Source organism: Tyto alba, unplaced genomic scaffold (genome assembly GCF_018691265.1).
Source record: "Tyto alba isolate M040663 unplaced genomic scaffold, T.alba_DEE_v4.0 Super-Scaffold_20000042, whole genome shotgun sequence".
NCBI lineage: Eukaryota > Metazoa > Chordata > Aves > Strigiformes > Tytonidae > Tyto > Tyto alba.
In genome coordinates this window covers 5273837-5298603 of record NW_024881293.1, presented here as the reverse complement: position 1 = coordinate 5298603, position 24767 = coordinate 5273837, and the positions used below count along the sequence as shown (strand labels likewise).

The 24767-nt window shown below is 46.1% G+C and overlaps 1 protein-coding gene across 5 annotated transcripts in view; it reads right to left on the bottom strand.

The window, feature by feature from the left end:
* The window catches only part of SAMD11 (sterile alpha motif domain containing 11), a 127856-nt gene that overhangs the window by 102132 nt on the left and 957 nt on the right, over positions 1 to 24767 (bottom strand). Inside the window, exons 1-2 of one of the 5 annotated variants that reach the window (XM_042794657.1) lie at positions 24121 to 24238; positions 23254 to 23338 (exon numbers count right to left, since the gene is read on the bottom strand). In XM_042794657.1, the coding sequence (XP_042650591.1) occupies positions 23254 to 23325 (72 nt within the window). In that variant the 5' untranslated portion in view covers positions 23326 to 23338; positions 24121 to 24238. Of the gene's footprint in view, positions 1 to 23253; positions 23346 to 23807; positions 24026 to 24120; positions 24239 to 24767 lie in introns of those variants that run through there. The other 4 variants (XM_042794656.1, XM_042794658.1, XM_042794654.1 and 1 more) reach the window with 4 other exon arrangements.

Below are 24767 nucleotides of genomic sequence, written 5' to 3'. Positions count from 1 at the left end.
GGAGCAGCTGAAGGAAGATCTGATACTGCCGTGTGCAGTCTGTAAAGAACTGTGTGTAACACACTACGCCTGTATCTTTATCCCAAACTCAAGCAGCTTACCCGACTGCCTCATCTACGTGTCCTGCAAGCACAGGGGTAGTGCTCATCATTCACTGAGACGGTGCTGCACCTCGAACCACCGGCTCCACTTAAAATGTGTGCACTGACAAAACCAAAGGATAAACCAAAACTACTCACAGAAATATGCAACTAGTTGTCTCAGCACATTAGGAGCAACATGAGATGATACTGCATGATTTATATCTGTATATATAAACGTAACACTGGGAAATAAATGACCAAGAAAGACAGTGGCTTTCCGATGAGTACTAAATGTAAGTACAGAGTGTTGGGAGTTGTGTGTTTTGAAGACAAACACAAAGAGAATATAAAAAACCACACACACACAAAAAAAACCCCAAACAAACAAACAAAAAAAAAAACAAAAACAAAAACAAACAAAAAAAAAAAACCAAGAGAGGTAAATAAATCATCAAAAGAATGAGAAACAAAAAGCCAGAGGGAAAAAAGAAATACCAAAGGGAAGAGTTTTCTGAGCAGGTGAAAAAAACTTCATCTCTCATGGGAATGAAAACCAGAACCAAAATTAATTGGAACAAAATTGGGGGGTGAGCACGTTTTTAAAGGTGAAACATTTTGCCTGGAAACTGGTATCTCCCCTCTTAGGCATTTAAGCATTTCCGAGATGGGAAACAAAGTCTGCTGCTAAGCTGCTGACAAGAGACAATGTGGTCTTATGTGGCTTCCAGCAACACTTCAACCATGGACAGAGACTTCCAGACAATCGCATGACGAAACAAACCTGCTCACACATCCAACACTCATTCTGAAGCAAATCTAGTAGTTTCTTTTACCCAAAGCCACCAAATCATCAAACGGCCTAACGTACTTAGAGCCACGTTAACATAACTTGCCTGTAACTACTTCTAAATCTCGTAGGTTTTCTTCAGTTTTTTAAGTGAAGAACTTGCTCCAGAAAAGAGTCTATACTTGGAAGCTTGCTGATGGCAACTTTTGCAGCTGACATTCACTGCTTTAAAACACAGCACATCTGTAAAAATCTGAAATAAAACCCACGCAGTTTTTAGTGCATACACTTTTGCTTTCTCTTGCATGAGTATACCACCCCGGGCTGTGGCTCCTTCCCATCACGTGAATGATGCTGAGCTGTGCTTGGAAAGTACCTTGATGGGAGACTATTGCACCTATACGTGTTCTCGGCCTTCTGAAGGAGGGGAGATTTGTGACTCAATAGGTGGCACTCTTCCTTCTTGAATAAATGTACTTGGGTATACTTTGCCGTCAGAGGTGCTGGAGAGCAAATTTAAGGTCCCGACTTATTATTTACTTGGTGATTTTCTGGGCCTGTTAAAATAAAAAACCCAGCCAAATACAAGCTTTACCAATTACACTCTGCCAATCCTAATTCCCCCCCTGCAGTTCCAAGAAGACACAGACTTCTCTGCGGTCGCATGATCCTCTTGTGCACTGTTAAGCAGCTCTGTTTTGCCCAGCCAGCATCTGCGTTTGAGAAGTCCCTGAAAATGAAAGTGAAATCCCACCCTAGGCATGTTTCCATCACATCTTCCTCCTGCAGAAATCACCAGTTCCAATTAACAGCTTTGGTCTTTCCTGCAGACACCCAGGCCTACAGTTTCAAAGTGTTGCAAGAAATGGTGCATACGCCTCCTCGTAAGGCGCCAGGCTGCTACGGAGAGAACCTGCTTGAGGACTCCTGGTCTGCAGTTCAAGGGTAAGTGTTATCTACAGGAGTTGCTCCTCTCATTAGCCAAATTCAGAAGAAAAGCCATAATGTTTTGTGCCCCAGAGCGACAGAAGACTTGTTTTCTAAACCTCTTTAGGGGCCCTCCATAGGGAATTAGCCATGGAGGTGAGTAATATCTGTGATTTGACAAAGCCTAGGAGAGTGAGTAGTCATTTGACAGGTTAACAGGAGCATGGAGCAGCTGCTATGTTTAGGTATCATTAGCACGCACATGTCTTCACACACCTCTACAGGCACACCTGTGTTCCTGTATGTCCAGAAGGCATGGGAAAGGGAGCAGTTAAAAGCCAGTGCCTTCCTCACATTTCCCAGGGAGGGGGTAAGAAATGAGGGGATTCTCCTCACCCTATCGTATCCCCATCCAAGTTTAGAGCCATTTAAATCCTGAAAGCAGACCTGACTTGTTCTCCAGGACCATCACCGCCAGAGGCAGACAGGGTCAATTCCATTCTAGTCTGATGAACAAGACAAAGATACAGACCTTATCTTGCTCCAGATCTTCTGCCTGTGTGGACCTTGCCCCAGAGAGTAGCTTAGGTAATGCAAAAAACCTGGAAGTTTAGCCACTGGTTTTCAATTGCTTCTGATTTGCTGAATCTTAAATATTTTCAAGGACTGGACCCTTGCAGACTGAACTTAGATTTCCTGATAGCAGGCTTCCTTTCCCTGATTATTTGCCAGAGACTCCTGGAGTCCATGCACCAGCTAGGATCAACAGACCACAGGATGAAAAACAGTGGTCTAGGCTCTGACAGCAGCTCTTGGAAGCTGAACTCAGAAGAAAGTGCTAAGCAAGAGCTGGGGCTGTGGCCAACCTCCAGATCTGAAATACACCTCTGCTGCTGCTACTGCTCCTGTGTTCTCACCCCCTTAACAGATCAGGAAGGACCTAGTGAGGTCCGGGACCCTGGATGTCATCATACCTGCAGTGGTACTGAAGCTGTCCCTCAAGGGCATGACACTATGACATTAGCTGGCCCTGCTGTAGTTACTACAGAAGGCAGAGATGTGCCAAGCATCCAGTCATGCTCCCCTCCTCCTTCCCCTCAGCGCCCCTCTCCCACCAGTTCCCAAAGCCAACTGAAACCCGTCTCCCCAGCACCCTACAAGGTCCCTGTGCTTTTAGCTGGGTAAAAAGAGAAGCAAACCAAGCGGCAGCCACCACCCCCAGCTGCCTGGCTGCCTTGCCTGGGGGCCTTTCATTTCCCTGCGCAGCCCCAGGATTCCGCAGCGTTAGATGAGTCACCTTGCCCGTCTGGGTCTCTCCCAGGGTAGTGTGCGGGGGTGGAAGGGTTGGGGCTCATTGCAAGAATTTCCACACAACCCTTTCCTAACCGTACCCCGCTACAGGCAGCTAGTGAAGAAGATGGCAAACAGCAACACTCAGCAAGGAAAGGGAGAGAAAAAAGGAGAACAGAGATGAAGGGAAGAGAAAACAGGAACACAAGGCAGCCTATCTACTGTGCTGGGATGGTACTGGTACAGGGATCCCTCATGCAAACACAGCTCAACAACAGCCTTGCCAGTGAAAACCCTCACATAAGGAGGGGAATGCAGTCCCTTTCTGATAGTTTTAAACTATTTCTCTGGCTTTCTCTCACTCCAGCTCAAAACAAAAGCAGAATACAAATGTCACAGTACAGCACAACATCACTTGAACTCCACAGTGTAGTCTCTGCACAGGCAAAAATAAAACAAAAGCAAAACCCAGCACAAACCCAAATTCTGATGGATATATGGAGAAACAGCCAAAACAAGAGATAATCAAATCAGGGCCAAAATCTTACACCCATTGGTTCTGGAGACAGAAGATCAGGTCTGAGAGACAGTTCTCAAGAACTAAATGCCCTATTAAAATAAATGGGGATCAGATGGACAAATCCCTCCAGACATTTCAAAAGGCTCAGCTGAATCTCCCTCTGCACTGTATTCAGGCAGGTGAGCCATTCCCAAACAGAAAAAGGTAAGAGTAAAGCAACGCCAGGCACTCCAACAGGTCTGGGTTTGCTTAGACACTGGTGCCAGCTGGAAGTCTAGAAAAATGCCCTTTGAAATCACATATAGGGTTGAGAGGACAAAAGAAAGACAAGGAATAGTATTTAAAAATACAAGTTAAATGAATAATTGTGGATTCCTTAGCAAAGACTGCAAAGGTGGAATTTAGGTGGAAAGAAATTCTGACCCGTTGCAAGGCCACTCATTGTCCACTGATTCCTACAGCCTCTCGAGATGTTATTTACTGAGCCCAGGAGGTCAGCTGGAAGAGGGATAAGGGGAAGGAGATTAGAAGAGCTCCACCTCCCCTGCAGGAGGGATACCACACAAGAGCGCCTTATTTTCAGGCAGATCTGTTGTGCTGGCACCACTGTTGCTGCCTTTCTTACCTTGGAACAGCTAGGCAAGCAGTGAATAAGCTTTTTAAATCAGGAATATCTATCGTGAGCTCCTGAGCTGCTGCCACTCACCTGTTATCTCCTCCTCAGAGTCACTGTGTAGTTCTTATTCCTATCTTCCCTCACCTGCAAATCTGCAATTAGAGCACAGCTTACTTCTTCCTTGAAAAATAAAGTTATATGCTGCCTTCTCTGCAAGGAAGCAAAGCACAAGACCAAAAAGTGTGCTAACTGCTCTGTCCTGTCCAATGGGCTGCTGTCCTTTCATTTGCAGGGAAAATAGTGTACAAGTGGCAGGGCAACATGACAAGGAGGTAGAAAATAGCTCCTTCTGTTTGTTACACATCCTTGGATTCTTCAGGACCTACACTAAACTCTGTGTTTTCTGGCTCATCTCCAACTGATCTTGTCCAGTCAAATACAAAATGCTCTCTGTCTGATTCTGGCTCAAATGCTTCATCAATTTTCTGAAGATGTCTCACAGTCTTCTTATAAATTGTATCCCACCTCTCTTGCCCACTAGCTCATCTACTGGGTTTTTTCTTCAGCCCCTTTTACACAGGTACACACCATCCTTATCACTGTAGATACCAATATACAGAGAGAGACAGAGAGCATAGAGGCGTCTGTATCACTGAAGCACATATTTCTGTTTAGATCATTATTATGTATTCTTTGGCTGCAACAACAGCTAGGAGTCCCCAGACGTGACTTGAAGGTGCTAGGTGCTGGATAAACAGAGCAAAGGAATAAACCCAACCCCAAGATCTCTGCTGTTTAAATAAAGACAACACTTGTAAAAATATTTGACAGCTTCTTAACCTCATATTTTCCTGGCATTTTCCCTTCTTGCTAATTTTATTGTACATGCAACTGTGGAGATTTCATACAGTGAAACAATTTCTTCTAAAGCATGTTTGCAACTGCTTTGTTACCTCCTCCTGCATTTTAGTCAGCATTTCTGGTATCACAAAGAGATACATATGTATTTTTTTAAACTAATTACTCAGAACAGCCATGCCACCTCATGCAACAGAAAGGGGCTACACTTGACCTTTAGTCAACAGGAAGGGAGCTCACACTGCACTCTGCAGCAGCAGCATTCTGCAGCCTCCTAAGAGGTAATTCAGCAGTAACAAGGGAAAGAGAAAATCTCAAATACATTTCAGGCTGCTTTGGTCAAAAGTGCTTCATCCAAGTTGGGTAAATGCTCTCACTGTGCCTTTTGGCTTCCACCTATAAGAACTTGACTTTTTGCATATGCAAAACTTTGAAAAGGGCTGCAAATTCCTATGGGGTATGTGGCTGCAAATTCCTATGGGGTATGTGGCTGCAAATTCCTATGGGGTATGTGGGCCGGATGTGCCAAAAGCTAATAACCAGTTCAATGATGTTTCTATAATTCTACTGATAACCATGGTCTGGAGAGCAGGGGGACAGGCTGGGCAGACCAGGAGCCAACATGTCCTCTGCATCAGGCTACCCCTGACTTGAAAGTCCCCAGCAGATCTGCAGGCTGTTTCTTAACAGTTCTTTGCTGACAGTAAGGCTGAACCCATGGAAAGCCGAGACATGCTAATGCACATTCCCTTCCAAACCTGGTAGGTATCCCAGTGGGAGTTAACGCAGCATTAACTCCCATTCCCTCCCCTTTAAAGGCTTTTAGTACACAGTAAGAAGGGGTAGAGGTCTCTTTAGGGCTCCCTGTAAGAAATGCTAGTACAGCAGTTCACAAAAACGGAGAGCTCTGTAAGCAAACATTTTGGACTTTATGAGCTGCTGAACCTCCACCCCATTTCTTCCAAACTTTGGTGCAATTGTCCGCACTCTGATAACCCAGGAAGACTTCACTTAGAGGCGTAATATGGTTTCAACTGAGGCTCTTGAGGATTTTTCTCACCCAATTTTCCATCTGGAATGACTAGCACGCAGGGTGGATAAGCCACTTATTTTCCCAAGGTCACAGAGCCAGTTAGGACCGGGTCCCCTCCTCCATGCAACTGAGGCCCTTTGCTCTTGCTACCATGTCAAGGAGTTTCGCCAGCCACAGCTCCTTCCTTGATCCACCAGTGACTCTTTTAGTGGCAAATTGTGACACTCGTAAATCACCACTCCACAAAGGGTCTAATCCTGCAGCCCTGGCAACGACACCAGCATGTGAAGTCAAACCCTACTGAAATCTCTAGAATCAGTGCCAAAAAAAAAGGCTGAGAGTGAGAACAAGCTGCCCAGAGTACCTCATCCCTCCAATGGTCTGCACTGCACTCCCTTTTCTGTCCAGGTGTAAACCTGGACTGCAAAATCTCCAGGACGGGCTGTGTAATTCAGTGCTGCTGTTTGTATAGCACCTATGACAGCAAGACTGTGATCCATGTTGAGGATTCTCAAAGCTCTCCTCCCACAATGTGAACTTGCAGTTCACATACCTGAAAGAACATTATCATAAGGCTCAGTCCTCCCCTTTTTATCCTGGAATTAGATTGAACAGATTTATGGTGCTGGAAGAGACCCGGTTAAGAAAAGGAGGGAGTGATGAGTTCAAGAGAGTAGGATAGTCTAGATGGGCCAGAAAGGCAGTTTTGAATTTCTGACTGTATTTTTAATTAATTGCATGGCACTTACGAGCCAATGACAGGTGTTCTATAAATCTAAAATAATTAAATAAAATAAGCATAAGCCAAATAACACTTTTGTATGTGCTGTGCATATTTAAATATCCAAATCATGAGAGTGATATTAATGAAATATATCAAAGTTCATATTGATATAAACCAGATTTATTGTGCTATATATAGTACAGCTGGGCCTTATAGCTGTCACAGGGGTGGCAAAAGCAATAAAAAACTAATCTGTTTGTAGGCAAGCAGCCATATTCATGTTTGATGGGTTCACATAGACAGCCACAAAAAACTGAAAACTTAGCTTTATTTCCTCATTTTCAAAGATCTGTAATGAGCAACTACTGCTGGCTTTCTGCATATGACAACTACAGAGCCTTCTCTCCACACCTGACACGACTGGTGCGTAACACACTGCACATTTGTGCTTTGCAGTTTGATGACCAACTCTTCTGGGGTAGCCCTCACCGCAGCACAGCACACTCCAGCCCATGTCCCACACAATCACTTATAAACTATTTAAGCCTTTAGCCAGCCCTAAGATGTTCTAATTTATGCCACAGAACAAAAATGCTCTCAACTACCGTAAAAGAGCTATATAAAAGAAAGTCTCTTCCTTCGCCACCTTCTCCTTCCCATTGAGCTCTGCACCGAGTGTCACTCAGCTAAATCCCATGGATGTGATTTCATTCCAAATAAACAAGTCGTTCCAATTATGCAGATTCCAAACTCCAGGAGAGATGAGGGCATCAGTGAAAGAAGAAAAGGGGAAGCCACTTACATCTACCTCGGTATCTACAGGCAAACCCAGTCTGGTGACACTGTCAGGGTAACTGCCACGTAGGTGTCTAGTAGCCTGTATATTGTGGTGGGTTGATCTTGATTCACGTCTTTTTAACCAGCCTGTCAAATCACACCAAAGTGCTACCACAGCAGGGCCTCTCTTTTTGGTCAGTCTTAGCTGACAAGTAAAGATCAAGTGAGCCGTGGAGACTGAGCATCCCTTCTGCTCCCCAGGAACAATGCCTTCTGGTCAGGGAAGCTGAGGAGCTACTTCTGGGGCTGATACCAAATTGGTCTGAGGATAAACAGGGCAAATACTAAAAGGCAATGGAGCCTCAGGGACTGTGACACAGGGGCTGAACTCCATTTCCAGCTCTCTTCCTGGATGATTACAAGGGGTCATTTCTTCTCCTCATGCCCCACTTCTCCCTCATCTCTTCCATTTTTAAAACAGGGGGTTTCATATTGAGGGAAGATGATGCAGCACCTAATACTGGTCGCTTTCTGGCAATAATAATGGAGCCCACCTTCAAAAGCACAGCCTAGCTAACACTGTATTACAAGAACAGCCAAAAAAGCCCCAAGAAACACACACATAAATGCCAGCATGTTTCCGAGCACTCTGTGGAGCAGACTGAGTGATGCCACATCTTTTTCAGCTCTAATTACCAGGATTCTCTGATCAAGGTAGAATTATTTGCTGATCAAGGATATTATTGATTCTAACTTGTTGGCCTACTGGGTTCGGTCTGAATGACACAGTAGACCCCGACAGATTAAATACTGTCAGAACATTTCAGGGAAGCTTTGAGGAAAGATTCTCTTCCTGTTACTGCCTTAGCATATGTCAAGTTTCACAGCTCGTAGGATATCAAGATGTTTCATGCCAGCCAAGGCTAACAGCACAGCGTCTTAGTGCAAGCCAACGTTGGGGATGTTTCTCTGTACAGAAGAATGCAAGTCTTGTGAAGAGGGAGGTGGACGACAGGGTATTTCCTAATGGCTATTCTAGTAAGCAGTGAAGCTGAGAGTTCCAGATGTACCACATCTGCACCTCTTCTCTTGCACCTATAACCCTGTACTGACACCTTTCCCAGATCATTTAAAACAAATATTGAAGGAAGGTAGATTTGATTGTTTAAGAAGTTGCAAGCTTTGACAGAACACATTTCAGATAATTCAAATAACACATTGCTTCATAATCTGGCAGCCAGACAGAAAGACTTGACTGAAAGATCAGGAGAAAACAAAAGCAGCCAGACAAGGAGTGTAAGCTAGAATAGCATCTAGGTGGGGGGAAAAGGCTTGGCTTTCATGAGAAAGCCACAGAGGTCATTTTGTTGAAGCCCAACGTATCTACACATTACCCAAACCCACAAGCTGTAAACACTCAGTCTGGCAAGCAGCATATACCACATTGAGAAGATGAAGAGAGCGAGCATCCTTCTCTTCAGAGACGCCTAATGCACCACCAGCTGATCCACATGCCAGGTTTCCGATTAAACCAACACTGAGCAACAGGAGGTAAGAAGGCAGAAATCCCACTGGAGACATAAAGCAGATACTAAGGAGTAACAGACTTTAAGACAGTTGGACATTTCATCAGCATAATATGTGGTAAAGGGCCTTTGTAGTGGTGAAGGCCTGTCCTTCCCCACCCATTATAAAGATCTTAATCTTAAATAATTGCACGTGTAATTTTAATAATTCCTTCATTCATTGGAGAACTCCAAACTGGTTTGTAAACAATGGCTTATTAAGGACAGGAGGTAATAATGGTTTTGGTCCATTATTAGACGGGAATGGTAGAACTGTCAGAAATGCTGAAAAAAACAGAATGTTCAGTAAATATTTTGTTTCTGCACTGGGAGATAAAAGCTAGCTCTAACATGGTATGAGAATGAAATACTTTTCATTCCAGCAGTAAATTAGGAGGTTTCCTAACAGAAACTTCTACAGTTATATAGTTTTAAATCAGCAGATTTAGATAACTTGCTTTCAAAGAGTTTCAGAATAGTTAGCCTGAGAAGTTCTTTAGACACTTTACTCAGATTTTTAATGAGCCTTAGAACAATGAGGAAATACAAGGTAAATGCGGAAAATGTAGCACTGTGCCTGTATTTTAAAAATCATAAGCAGAAGCAGAATATTCCAAGTAATTTTATAACCCCCAAGAGAAATAATGAAATAGAGGAAACCGGACAAGTAATAATAAATTAAAGGAGGGTGATATAATTTATGCAAATTAACGCTTGTTAATGGAAAAGATGGTAAACTAATATATCTTTTTTGCTGAGACAATAGTGCTAGTGTAATGTGCTTAGGTTTCTGCAAGTTATTTGATCTTACAGCACACAACTTTTTGAATGAGTAATTGGAGCATTACAAGTCAACATGGCACAAATTAAATTAATTAAAAGGTGATTAAAAGACCTCAGAATACAAGCATGTAACCAATTCTCCCTAATATTTTTATTGATGACTTGGAAGAAAACAAAGAACCATCGCTAATGGTTAACACAGAGAATGCGTAAATTAATGGCAAGTAAGGAAATCCCAGGGTCACCGACACAAAATAGTGTGGGCTAGTGGGTGAAGCTGGCATTTTAAAATCAGGGAGTATTATCCCAGGAAAAAGTGACTCTGAAAAGGGTGCAAGGGTCAGGGTAAGAAGAAGGTGAAGAGGTTTATCATGGGCAATGCCCTAGCCATATCAACAATGTGGATATAAATGCCATAGCATAATCAGAGCAGGAAGATTATAGTGTGCATATATATATATATATGCTTGATATTACCGGAATACAGTGCCAACAGTTCAGGATGGATGCTGATATATAGTGTCAGGGTTTTGCTGAAGAGTTGTGCAGATGACTAAAGATTTGGGATTGCCTCATTACACGGAGAGACTGAAGGACCTCACTCTATTTCACTCACTAAGGAGAAGGCTAAAAGGTTTCTTGGTGACGGTCTATGGCTACTAAAAGGGAGTTCCAAAGAGTGACATACAAAGCTGTAAGGAAACCAAGTGACAAGAACGTGACACTGAATAAATTCAAACTAGCAAAATCATCATAATTTCCAAAGCAGTAAGAGTAGTTACCCACTGAAACGATTTACTAGCATCAATGCAGGACAGCACCAGGACAATTAATCAAGATTGGACGCTTTCCTTAAAAAGAAAAGGACAAAGACAAGCCACCATAAATAGGAACTAGTTTGGGGAAGTCCTATTGCTCATTATAGTGCAAGAACTCAGTCTTGATGGCAACAGTGGTCCTCTTGCCCTTTTAACCCATAAATCAAAATTTCTCAGTTTCCATTTGCAATACCAGAGGTGCTCTCCCCAGCCTGTATATGAGGAAGCTGAATCATGGCAAGGTTAGTGCCTACACTTCTGATGGACACGCAAGGGTACCAAACACTGCAGATTCCTGATGTGAAAGGCACATGGGCCCTGAGAAAGTATGCTTCTGGATAAGCCAAGCTAAACATCCCAAATAAGAAGCTGCATTTGAAAACAAAGGTTGGAGAAAGCAATGTGGGTTACCCTCAGCGGGGACAAGGGCAGAGGCCTGCACGCCTGACTGCAGCCCACAGCATTCACCACTTTACTCCACAAGTGAGCAGAGCTGGCATATGCAGGATGGTGAGCCTGAAGTGCAGGCTATGGGTTTGATTCTGAAATTACAAATCAGGTTTTCTTAATGAAACACTGAGTTTGCATTGTTACGTTTTGGCGTTAGATGCCTCTCTGTGCATAGGAACATGCAGCAGGCCTGCTGCCAACTGACATCTCCAAATCTGATGTCTATTACATTGGATGGTATATTCAGTGGTAATAAATAGCAACCAGCCAAAGCAAAATCTTTCTCTCCAAACACCCCGTACTTTGCTACAGAAGCACATGGTTAGCAGCCATCTAATATGACCCCCAATGCCAACCCACAGAAGAGCCCCAAGTATCCAAGTTCATGATGCTCTTCAGCGTCAGCCAGCTCCATCCAGACAGAGAACAAGCCTTTGGAAAAAGAATCATGCACTGAGATGACATCAAAGAGTTCCAACAAATTAAGGGCAACTTCTCTGGAGTACAATTTAAAACATTCAAGCAACTTAAAGCTGGAGTGCAATCCTCACCACAAAGAATTCTGCACTGTGCATGTTTCCAATTGATTTTCTTTGTCAGGGCCGAGAGACCTCCCCCGGTGGAGGTTGGTCTCCAAACATGGGAAATCACTGAAGCAACTGATACCTAGACTTTACTAGTATTGAACTCATGTGTGGTCTTTACTACACCACTGCTAAAGTTACAAAGCCAGATTCTGCTCTGGCTTACATCTTGGTTCCCCCCAAAGCTGGACAGGGCTCATGTGGGGCAGATCTCTGGGCAATGGACCATGATTACGGCAGTGGAAGCTGCCACCTGCAACAAGCACAAACGCCTGGGTCACTTCCTTTCATACGGTATTTCCTGCTCTTCCAGTAGCTACACTAGATGTGCTACAGCAACAGCTCCTCTGCTCTCCTCACTCCAGGTACATGTGAGGCCTCGTTTCCCAAAGCAGCCACAGCCAGCGAACAGCAGGACAGGTGAGAAACTTGATCACAAGCTGGAATCATCTTGCTTCTGTTGTGGGGCAAAGATCTGAATCCCAGATTTTTCTGCATTTTGGAGTAGACCTGGCTTTGCTTCCTACTGGGATTTGAAACTTCATCACTCAACTTCTCTTTTCAGTGCACTTGAATCCTGGGGAAAGGTGGGGGTGAGAATTCAGACTGCCTGTATCCTTATTTACTGAGCAAAAATACTATACCATGAATGTGTCCTGCTAGGGAGGGTGGAATTATACACGGTACAGATCAAGACAGAGTTTGGTCTTAAGGTACAGTACTCACACATAAACCTTTTTCAGACTCCTCTGTCCTTCCCTCTCTCTTACTTTGATGCACGTATGCCCCTGTGATATGGGGGGGGGAAAATAGTTTTCGCTCTTGTTTCTAGAGTTTGGTGTGATAAGCAGTCCAAGATAATTCGAGTCCCACCACAACAAAAATTACTCTCAAGATGTAAGTTTTTCAGCATCACACTGCTAAGGGGAAAGCATGCTAACCTGTAGAGCATACCATTTAAAATATGCTTTAAACATACTTTTTTTTTTTAGATTCTACGGTTATTTAAAGACAATAGCAGAGGCATCAATGGAAAAACTAAATCCTCCCAAAGCAAGCATGATTTTTGCCCTCCACATACACCAAAGGAGAGGAACGCTTAGTGGCCTCATAGAAATACTTTTACTGAACTTATTTCTGAGAAATCCATCACAGCAAAGTGAGACTTCAAAAAAACAGATCCACATTGCTGATGCAAACAAATGCAGAACCATAGACTTCCAGCCACAAATTACAGCTCATGAATATCAAGCCAAAAATGTTTTAAGGAATCACATTGTTAATTTGGGGATTAAAAACCCCAGTTCAAATGTATTACATTTTTATTCTGAATTAAAAGTGGCCTCATAATGAGTATGTAGGCTGCCCTTCTCATTCTGGATGGGCTGCTTCTTGGCTCCTTTGAGAGCACACACTGCCCACTGTGCCTGCAAAGCCTCGGCAGTGGTGTTTGGAGCTGCACCTGAAGGACAGCACTACCACCAAAAAAAAATAAATATTCACCCCTCTACTCTAAAAGAGCCAATTTAGCTTGATAAGAAAAAAAACTGCCTGAGGGCCAGAACACACCAAATTTTCCATGCTCTGCTAGGTGTCCTCTGATGCACACTAAGTTTTGATGCAAGCCATGCCAGTCTGAAGATGAAAAAGAAGTCAACAGAGTTAAACTGATGTAAATCTAGACTGATTGTGATCAAAGTCCAATCCTGCAGTCATACCGCCATGCTTATTTTCACCCACATTTACATTAGGTCAGAATATGATGCTATCAATTCTATTGCAGAAACATGCCAGGCGTGGATGAGATCCCAACAGTTTTAGGCACTAAACACACAAGGAACATAAAGCTATCTGGCCATTCACAATATACAACTTATTTTCTTTCCTTTTTTTTTTTTTTAATTGACCTTAAAACACTATAATACTTAAGACTAATGGTGTACAATTTTTAAGTAACACTACTATTGTAAAGTCTAGTTCATTGAACCATCACTGAAGAATCTTGTAGTGCCTTCATTTGTAAGCGTACTTTACAGTTAAGTGGGTGAATCACAAGGGAGAAATAAAAGAGGAATTGATATCATAGTCCCCTTGGGGGGGGTGGGGGGTGGGGGAAAGAAAGGAAAAAAGGTACGTTTGTGTGGTTCACCCCATGTCACAGAAAAAGAGATCTCAAGCATCACAGCTGTGACGAATGGTGGGAAAAGTTATTGATCTAAAAGAATTCATTTTTACTATAAGGGCTGGTACTTTTACTTATTTAATAAAGGTCTGGCATCAAATCACTGTGAATTTCAGGATTATCTAATTCCATCTAATCTCATTCAATCACTGATGCTCCAGACTGTGGCAGAAAGGAATGCTTGCCCTTTCCTGTCTTCAGGGGCTATCTCGGTTACCCTAGCAACACAGGCAAAGCAGCTTCAACAGCGCTGAGTACCACCTATCACATTCATCTCCAGATAAAAAGAAAGGATGGGGTTACAAGGGAGTTTTTGCAATTTGATGGGTAGAGATAGGCAGAACAGCAGCCACCATTGGAGTGGAATCTACTCATAACTCTGAATTAGAAAGGCCCCAGAGACTCAGTGATAAATACAAGCTCTGAGGGATAAGACACTCATAGACAGCAAACTAGTCTGGGAAAGCCGTCTGCTTGATTTCAAAAGAGAAAAGTTTTATACTAAGAAGCTGTGGTGATGAAGAGGCCCAAGTTAACTGAAGCTATTTAAAATCCCAGAGCTGCTTTTTAAATTATCTGACACAATCACACCTCCCGGCACTAAACTGGCAATCAACTACAAGCACCTTTGTTGCAGTGTCATCATGAGAAATATTTCAGATGTATTTTCTAGACCAAAAGGCTGTCCACTGCCTCTTCTATCACCAAAAGCTCTCAAGTTTTCCTGCTTCTTAACTCTTTGGAAACCATTCAGGAAAGTTCTACCTTCCTAACTGATTAGCACAATGCAAGAAATAATGGGTACTGCCCATCATCTTACATCCTAAGAGAGAAGATGCTGTTACTCATAGCAATGATGAGTAAACCTTACTACAAAGTAATTTTTCCATTTTACAATGCGATAAAACAAAAGGCCACATCAAGGCTCAGGTTTTTTTAGATGAGCGGGCCTCTTGCTCCATGGCCACAGCACTTTCCGGGAGCTGAGCTCTGGATGTTGTGCTGGTAAACCCGGCAACTTCAGACAAATACACAGGACACCTCTACTAGCAAAAGCTGCTGCAGCAGCACACATGAGGAGGAACAACCCCTTTTTCTGGCAAGCACCCCACTGACAAAAGCAAAGCAAGAGCCCCTAGTCTAACGTCACAGCACAGCAGCCATGGGGACAACAGCCTTTGCTGATGTCTGTATGCATTACACCAAGGTGAGACCTTGCAGGCAAACGCTGGTGCAAGTCTCTTTTCAGCTGAAGATGTAAAATATTTTAAAATCCTGGTTTGCGTACCAGTTAATGACATCCTGACATCTCAAAATGAGGGATTTGATGTGCAGGAATACTTTTGGTACAGGTAAAGTACAGAGCAAACCTGGGCCTCATGGTATTCCCAGATTTTACGGCTGTGTATGTGCAAAATAGAGTGAGACCAGTAAAAGCTGAAAGTTCCACGTGGACTAGAGGTAAAAGAAATGAGCAGGAACCTTTCCCTCGTGTTTGGGAATTCCCTCCATTCATCCCTCCTTGTCCTCAGACACATTACAAGAAAATCCCATAACAGATTATATTTATGACCCTAGGGAATGTGTAATTTCCTCTCTGCTCTCACTGGTTTTGTTAAAATAACAGAGCCAAAAATAAAAGAAAGGAAATGCATTGCTCCAATAGTAGAGGTGGTACATACAGTAGATTTACCTTCACACAAGAGCAGTATGAGAGTAAAGCAGAGATGCTAAAGATGTTCTCAGTTTTCTGCACGTGACGCCTGCAACAATAAATAACTCTTCAGGAGACGTCTTTCATTGACCTCAATTGGGAAACACAACTTTGGGAGAGAGAGCCCTATGAGTTTTTCACTGACATCCACCAGAAGTGAGGAAGGTGAGCATCTCCTAACAGGAAAAAACCTGAAATGGTGAGAGTGGTGATTCTTCAGCTGTTCAGTAAGTGAAGATGATGGATTTCAATATGGAGGAGGAAGAAGGGAGAGAAGAGGGCATACATGACAAACAAGAAGCTGCTGTGTAGCAAGATGTTTTCCAGATAAAGGAAACAGACTGTGCATCAGAGAAACAGAGTAAAACAATGCAGAACAAAAACAAAACAAAACAAAACAAAAAAAAAAAAACACAAAACCAAACAAACACACAAAAGATAGAAAAAGGAAAAATATAGACAAACCAAAGTGATTTTGCAAGCATAAAATTCTGACCAAGCATTACTTCATTAAAGACAGAGTGGATCTCTTTTCCAAAGCCTACGGCCAGTAGGAAACCGCTTATCTCTTCTCCCTGTCCCATAACTGAACCAGAACGAGCAACCTGAAAAGTTCATCATCTCTGCAAACTTGAACTAGTTGATAGTTTTAAACCTCAGGAAAAGAAAAATTAACAAAGTTTACAAGGGAGTTAATTCTGATCCTTTAGTCATCTCTGCCATTTAGACCATGTTCACTACAGGGTTTGCCACCAGGCTCCAAATTAGCACTGATCCCTTTGAATAAGGCCAGCAAGTTTGGACATAGACCACTGCAAATTAAAACCAGGTGTCTGTGCCCTGAAGCAGTAGAGACAGCCCTAAGCAGTTTAATGACATCTCTAAATAATTTTGACAGCAAAATTACTTATCCTATGTCACCTTTACACTGCCCTTGACACACTGCTAACAAGATAATGCTGCTTTCCCTGCTTCTTTATTTATTTATCTATCTTTCTTCCCATGCTTAACTTTCTTTTCCTCAGACCAGTACATTTTCTAGAGCTGATGGAGTACAGTACAACTCACCAGGCAAGCAGTGCTAGCTGCAAAGCCCATCCTGCATCTGCTGACTTAGTCTTAGCTGACTTAAAACTCACTCCAGTTGTAAGGGCTCGGAAGCTGCCTCTTCCTACAACTGAGCCCACCAGAGAACATAACGCCACAGCGCCAGCAATGACACTCTGTCTTGGCTCTTCCAAGGAATCAACACCACGCAAAAGGCTGCGGGACAAGGAAACCCCCTCCACAGTCTTTGTGGAATCCCAGCAGGAGGAAATTTGCTCGTTGCAAACAGAAACCCTCATACACGCCAACCTCAGCATAAATATTGTTTCACCCTCTTTCAAGCCCATTATTCATAACCACTAAACTGAACTCACAGATGGATCTTCCTCTGTCCTTCCATCATGCAAGACCTTTTGCATTCAGTTTCCCATCATTGCTCACTGGAACAGCAGAAATCTTCACTACAGCTCTTGCACTACAGCAAACCTCCCCCACTTGGAACTTCTTAAAACCCACTGTAAGATAAAATTATTTTCCTAAGCCATAGCTGCTTATACATCTCTGCTGTTCACTCACAAGACTGCAATCCAATTAATATTTTCCTTTCCAGCGGGTATTTAATAATCCACAAAATTAAATCCTTCAGTATTGTGCTGGCACTCTTAGTGCCATTGATCTAGTTTTGTTCTGCCTTTGTGTAAAATAATAACTGGTCATTTTATTGGTGCAACACCCTTCTTCCAAATCTCTGACAGTGGACAACATCATGCAGTTGCAACGTGCCCTGTTCACGAGCTGAGTGTGAAGACCATTAGGAATAACTTCCAGTCCAGAATACATTTCAGAGCACCTCTCATATCCACCTTGATTCCCATTTCAAGCTGCCCATTTTCCCCTAAGAAGTGCTGTACGAGCCAAGAGCAGTTGTTTTTAGTGACCCTTCTGTGAGAGAAGCAGACATACATGTTCCCACTGCCCTCGGAGTAGAAAACCTTGCAAGCTGAGGCTGTGGACTCAAACTCAGGACCCCTCCCCAGTACTGGAAGGGCTGTGGGAGTCTCTCACCCCATTTAAGAGCACAACATACCTTATCTCCAGTTTCTCTATAAAGGTGATGCCTGGCAGACTTTGAATAAACTTTCGTTAAGCATTCAAATTTCACTTACAAGTTTGCAGTGCAACACACACATGCTAAAAATCACCTGAGTGAAGTCCATTAAAAAACAAAACAAACAAACAAAAAAACCCAACAAACCACAAACAAACAAAAACACCCAACCAACTAAAAAAACTCCAACAAATGCTAACCTAAACTAAAATGTGCTGGATTAAAAGCAACAATCCAAATCAGCATGAAACCACAAATAAAAACCAACAGACTGTGCCAAAGACCTTAGGGGGATAAAAAGGTTTATAAGTCTGCTTTACAGCGGGGCTTTTTCCACATTCATAAGGCAGCCCCAGCGACACGAAGGCACAGTTATGAAAACAGTCCCCTTCACATAAACCCCAAGATTCTCCAGCTCCAATCCTTAAGTCCACAGCAGCTCAGAAAGGAACCTAAATCTAATCTATTCAGTTAGAAATAAAATTTCACACTTAATCCTGCCTCTACAGGCAGCCAACTACATTTTCCAGCAGGCAAAGTCGTCTTCTCATAGGAAAGTTTTCTTCTGGACTCATGTCCCATGTGGGAGACTTCCCTTTTTGGGCCAGGAATTTGGATCCCACAACCCAGGGATCTACTCAGTAGCCCAGGGATCTCCCTTCTTGCCCCCTGCAGAGCTCTGTTCCTGGCTTTCCAGGCAAACTGTGGAGCAGGGGGTGGCCAGGTGGGCATCGCTGGGAAGGGCAGTGAATGTGGCTGGAGGCAGAACCCAACAGCACAAGTCACAGAAAGCCACACTTTGGGGGAGATGCAGAGCTGCCCTCCACCCCTGCACCTCTGCAACAGGGAGAGAGGAGAATGCTCAGGAATCTTAGGGCTAAATAACAGAGATTTTGCTGATTACTAGCATTCATTTTTTTAAGTAAGCAGATAGTTACTTTTTCCATCCTTGACAAAGTCTCAGACTAACGCCTTAGCCTCAGGGGCATTAGCAGAAAACAACAAGGATGATGACAAAAAGCAAAAAGAAGCAAATAAAAAGAATCACATATAAATCAAATCAAGAGCAAAGCACAGCCCCGGTAAGCAAATGAATTACCATTGTCATTGACCGAGTTATGCACAATTACCATGTGTCTTGACATGCAACAAAGGAGATGTGGTAAACAAACAAAAAAAGTAATTCTATCGTGCTTTTTGTTTGAATATGGTCATATCACAATAGCTTTTTGAAAGCTTGCCTTTCCTTCTTTACCTGTGACCCGAACCTTGAACTCCAACACAGGCACCCTGTCCAAGAAAAGATGGGAAAAGAGGATGAGGAGCAGCCAATGTCCAGTCCTAACACACTTTCAGAGGCAGCATGACTAGTATGAAAAACACAGTAAGGGTCACACTCTGTCTGATAAGAGAAACAATCAAAGCATATCTACCGTAAGGCATGCCTGTCCTCTGTTATACTGGATATGTGACACTGGACTTTGCAATCTAAGATATTTTGGTTTGGCAATGAAGATGTTGGTGCTGTTCTCAAGACCTTTAGTTTTCCCCCCTCTCTCTGGCTAAAAAGACCATCACCAGTGAGCATGGAGCAGCTCTGGCCATGGGTTTGAAAGTGGAGATGGCGAGAATGCGTGAGCGGTGTTTGGAACACAGGGGGAAGTTTGGTGGGGACAGAGGGAACCCTGCAGTGAATGGCTATCACCAGAATAGACTGGGCTCCAAACAAGATGAACTGTGTCTGTCCAGAACTGACAAGTAGAAATATGAGGGAAGATCCCTGTTCGCATCTGACAACGTACTTTGCGAACGCTTGGCATCCCATGCCTCTAAAAAATGGAAGGGACCGAGACTCTGTGCTGTTTCTCCTCTCCAGATCTCAAAAACCTCGGGTGCAAAGGCTAGGGTACAAAGAAAAGAAGAAAGTCGGAGGCACAGCCACTCTCCAGAAGGGTACGGGGTGGGGTGCCCCATTCCCCACCTCCGCAGAGTTGGGGAGAAAACCAGACAGCGCCGCACCATGCAGCACCGCTCCCCTGCCGAAGCCTTGTGCTGGGCACAGGATGACTCTACCCTTCCAGCCCCCCCCCGAGCGGCTCACGGGATATCCCCCCCCCCCCCCCAGCCCCGGAGGCAGCCTCCTGCACATCCCCCAATTCCCGGCGCTCCTCCCTGCATCCCCCCCCTCCCAGCTCGGCGCGCCCCTGCAGCCCCGAGAGGCCCTCCAGCATCCCCCCTGCCTTCCCCCCCCGGTCGGCAGCGGTTTCCCCCCCCCCACACACTGATTGATGGCTGCGGGGGCGGCCGCGGCCCGGGGGGAGGAGGCGCCAGGGCGGCCGGCGCGCCGCGGCTGCTCCCCCCCAACTCCCCGACCCCCCCCCCCCGCTCCCCGCTCCGCCTCGCAGGAAACCGGCGGTCGGTGGCGGAGCTGGCCCCGGCGCCGGCCGCTGTCTGCAGCTGCAGCAAACGAGCTGAGACGGGGCGGTGGGGGGCGGCGGAGCCGGGGCTCGGCGGGGGCCGGGCGCCGATCCCCCCCCGGCACCGCGGCCCGGGGAGGGAGGGGGAGGTTTGTGGAGGGGGGGTGCGGCGCCAACCCTGGCAGGCAGAGTCGGGGGGGTTTGGGGATGGAGGCGGGGGGGTAGCCTGGATGTTTCGGTGCTGGCCGAGGGGGGGGGGGGGGGGTGTTGGGAATTGGGGGGGTTTGGGGATGGAGGCGGGGGGGTAGCCTGGATGTTTCGGTGCTGGCCGAGGTGGGAGGGGGGGTTGGGAATTGGGAGCACCCCCCACCCCCCCCGCTGGGTTCGGGTTATTGTCCCGGTCCCGCCGATAACGGGGGAGGCGCGGGGGGGTCGGTGCGAGGCTCAGCGCCGGCTCCTCGGCCGCCTTTTTCAAGCCGGGTCTGTGGCACCGTGCAGTTTGCTTTCCAGATCAAGCCCTCCTCTCCCCAACCCCAAAAAGAAACCCAGGCTGGGCCTCAGAACGGTCGCTGGTGCCGATTAAAGCCCCTGACACTACCAGGGTGGCTGGAGAAGGGTGGCAGGGCTGGACAAATGGGATGTAACCTTTCCCGAAGGAAGAGCCAGGCCGGGTCCTTGGAGTGCTTCCTTTTCTGCCAGCAGTTAGATGGGGGAAGATGCTGGTGCCTACAACCAGCTGGTTTGCCCCCATACAAAGGCAATGCTGGAGATTTTCTGGCCTATTCCCGCTGTCCAAGGACTGATTTGGGATCAGAAGAACCAGCTCCCCCTCTCCATATCCCCCCCCCTCTGATAACACAGCAGCACAAGGACCCAGGCACTGCAAGTCTCTACTTACCTACACCATAAAATATAAAGCATTTCTACATTTGAGGAGAAACAACCCTTTGATCTCAGCGGCACTTAAATCAGTGATCATTAAATGGGGACAGATAAAAACTGTGCCCAATTTTTAATCCTCCTTCTTGTGTAACTGTTTTGAATGTGTAGTGCATGTAGCTATGACATGGCACCACCAAAAGATTTCAGGTTCAAAATGTGAAATTCTCATTTGGTCAGGTATATGTTCTAATTACAGCACAGAAAAGGCAGCAAGCACTGAGAAACAGTCCTGATAAAAGCTCTCATTGGGGTTTGTCCTCGCTGTGCAAATTCTGACACCAAAACCCTAACTAATTTATACAGCTGGGGAAGCAGTAGAAGGCAAGTCCAGAAGGATTTATTTCTCCTTTCCCCAAACTATATCAACCTCTCTTTTCCTCTATCTGAGCTTCTCAAGTTCAGTTCTATTTTAAAAGACAGTTGCTTCATGCAGAGCTGCCTTCCCAACTGTAAATGCGTAAGTGCAACTATTAAAAGCGTTGCTGCCAGGAAAGTGCAGTGGGTCATTTTGGCTACTACCTAATTCCACTTGGTACCCAGAAGGTCACCCGTTGACAGTGTCATCTGCTCAGACACCTCTCACACACACCCCCCCCAGCAACAGGGGCACGGCCCTTTGGGCTGCAGATCCCTGCTCGTTGGCCTCTGGCCCACACGACTGGTAACTAAAGCATATGCAAAAGTCAAAACCGGAGTGAGGTTATTACACTGCGTCGCACTTTGCCCCGTACACTCAGAGGAACTGCGAGAGTCCACCAGAAAAGCCAGGTTTCAGTCAGTGCAGTTTGCTGGGCTTAAAATACCATGGCAGTGCTGCAACGTAACTAGTACTGGTAAACTCAGAGGACAGTTACCGCTTTGGTATGGACTGCTGCTATGCACAACACGCAAGAGACTCGCATCACAGAGATGGTACCTTCGCAGTCATTTCTGTCACTGTTGATTATTGCTCTAAGCCCCCTCCCATGTGAATGTGTACATCTGCTAACATAAGCACGCACGCACATAACATACTATGAAGAAACAATTTAAATTCGCAATTCTGTCTGTCGTGCAGCATCATAAAGATGCTGCATGTGAAAAGAGATCGTCCATTTGATCTCAAAGAAACAATAACAGAAAAAATGGTTGATTTCAGTGGATAAAAGTACATAATTTTCCAGCTGCATCTGTTTCCACAGTGGTACTGACAATGTTTTGAGTCATGGTGGTTTTTTTCAGACCAAGACCCGCTTTAGTTCCACAAACTAACAGCTTTGCCATCCCGTTTAGATGTTACTGTATTTTATGGTTATTTTTACACATGCCAAACTCTTTTTAATGCCTTAGTTTACTATGATTTCTGGAAGTTTTTATTTATAGCACCAACATCTTTTTCATTAAAATGCTGATGTCATATAGAGATTTTGAAAGTCTCAGTATAAAGGCAGACAGCAGAAAACAAAAGGAACTCGAAAGTTGGGAAGATCTATAAAAGCAATAGCTGTGATCTATGACATGAATGTTGTAAAAGTTGTAAGCGTTTAAGGTGGGCTCGTTCCTCCTTATCTACCAAAATTCACTAAAGGTTTGTAAACTGTGGCTGTTATGACTCTAACATGTGGGTGCAATTAGAATTCCCTTTTGCTTTATTTAGCCATTTTACACCTCTGCACAATACACAAAAAAATGAAGGGGCTGACAACAGGGAAGAGGCTACTGAATGATCTGCCGTTTGCGTACAGACAGCTCCCCCTGAAAACTGCACAGTCCTGCTGCGTGGTGCATCCTTTAGGTCAAACACTGCTCTTCCCATCTGCTCGGTTTGCAAACTCCTCTCCTGCTAGCCTTTAACTAGACCGCAGGTACACTGGCAGTGCAAGCAGTGCTCTGGCAAAGACTCAATGACTGACAGTTCCTAGCGCTCAGAGATCACGGTTTCATGATCACAGAAGCAACGGGATTTATTTTTTTTTTTTTTTTAAGGGAAGGAGGCGGAGGAGAGGGGAGATGTCTTAACTAAAGCACATAGTTTAACAATAATCTTACCACTGGAGACGAAATTCGACACCCAGGGCAATCACAGATTGGAGGATGTACCTGTAAGATTCCTTTGGACATAAGAGTCTTCAAACTTTTCCCTGGATGCGGAGGAGAAGAAAAAGAAGAAGAAAAAGGATCAGCACCTTTATAAAAGGAAAGTATTTAGGGAAGGGGGGGGGGGGGGGGGGGAGGGAAGAGCACGCGTCTCCTGCCACACAAACACCCCTCCCCTCGCCTGCCAGCACCCACCCCCACCCCCCCCCGCCTGCCCTTTCATCCAGCTCTTTCCCCTGCAGATCACCGTGGACAGGAGCCCCGGCTGCCAAGGCTCCCGCAGCCCGCGGAGAGCCGAGGCAGAAGGCGCACCCGGGAGCCCGGGTGCGCAGCGGCCAACCCGCGCAACCTGCGCGCACCCGCCGCGGAGGCTCCGCGCTGCCCACGCCACCCGCGCAGCCAGCCCCCACGCCGGGGGGACGGCCGAGGGGACCGGGGCAGCCCACTCGGCGCCTCCCCCCCCTTTGCTCCTCCGTGTCCATTCCACCTCAGTCCTCCTGACTCACCCCAGAGGAATTGAGATTTCCCGAAGGCAGCCAGGAGCCCAGTAATAAAAGAAACAGAAGAGATGAGCGCAGTAACGACAATTAGCGCGGCCCCCGAAGTTATTCCCCTTTTCTCTGGCGATCAATAAACAAGGCGAGGTGTCAGTCACCTCCTAATAGCTCCTCAGACCCCTGGGCTGACACCTCCAGCTCGCAGCTAATTACATGGCGCATCGGTTCTTCTCTCCCGCCACCCCCCCGGTGTGTGGGTGTGGGTGTCCCGCCCCCCCCCCCCCCCCCCCCCCCCCCCCAAGCCGTGGTCCCCGCTCTCCACCTGCCGCCCGCCCCAGCAGCTCCACCGCGCCAGCCCCGGTGCCGGGACTGCGGCGCTGGCTCGGGCTGGACCGGAGGCGGGCGGGGAGGAGAGGGGAGGGAGGGCAGGCTCCCGTCAGCAGCCGCCAGCGCCGCGGAGGTCCCGCACCACCCAGCTGCGAGGGGAACACCCCCCAGTTCCGTCTCTCTCTGTGTGTGTCCCCCCCCCCCTCCGCCCCGCCCGCCACCCCGCCGGGGTTTGTCCTCACCCGGCGCGACGGGGCTGCGCCCCGCGGCTCTGCCCGCCGCCGCCTAACACCGCCCCCCCCCCCCCCCCCCCCCCCCCCCCCCCCCCCCCCCGCGGAGAAGAACCCCGCGGGGCGCGGAGTCGGGAGCCGTGGGGTCGTCCCCCCCTCAACGCGCAATTTGCCCCGCGTTCAAACCTCCGCCCGCGCGAAATGAAACTTCTCTCCAAAAGAGAGGAGTCCTCCTCAATCCCAACCTTAACCCCCCCCTCCACCCCTCGACCCCCCAGAGCAACTGTTCCCAAATCGTTCGGAAAACTTCTCCCGGTACCGGCGCGCTCGGGGAGGGGATTCGGGAGAGAGGGCCCGGGGGTGCGCGGGGGAGAGGGGGGCACGGCCCCTGGAGATCCGGTGCTGAGCTCTC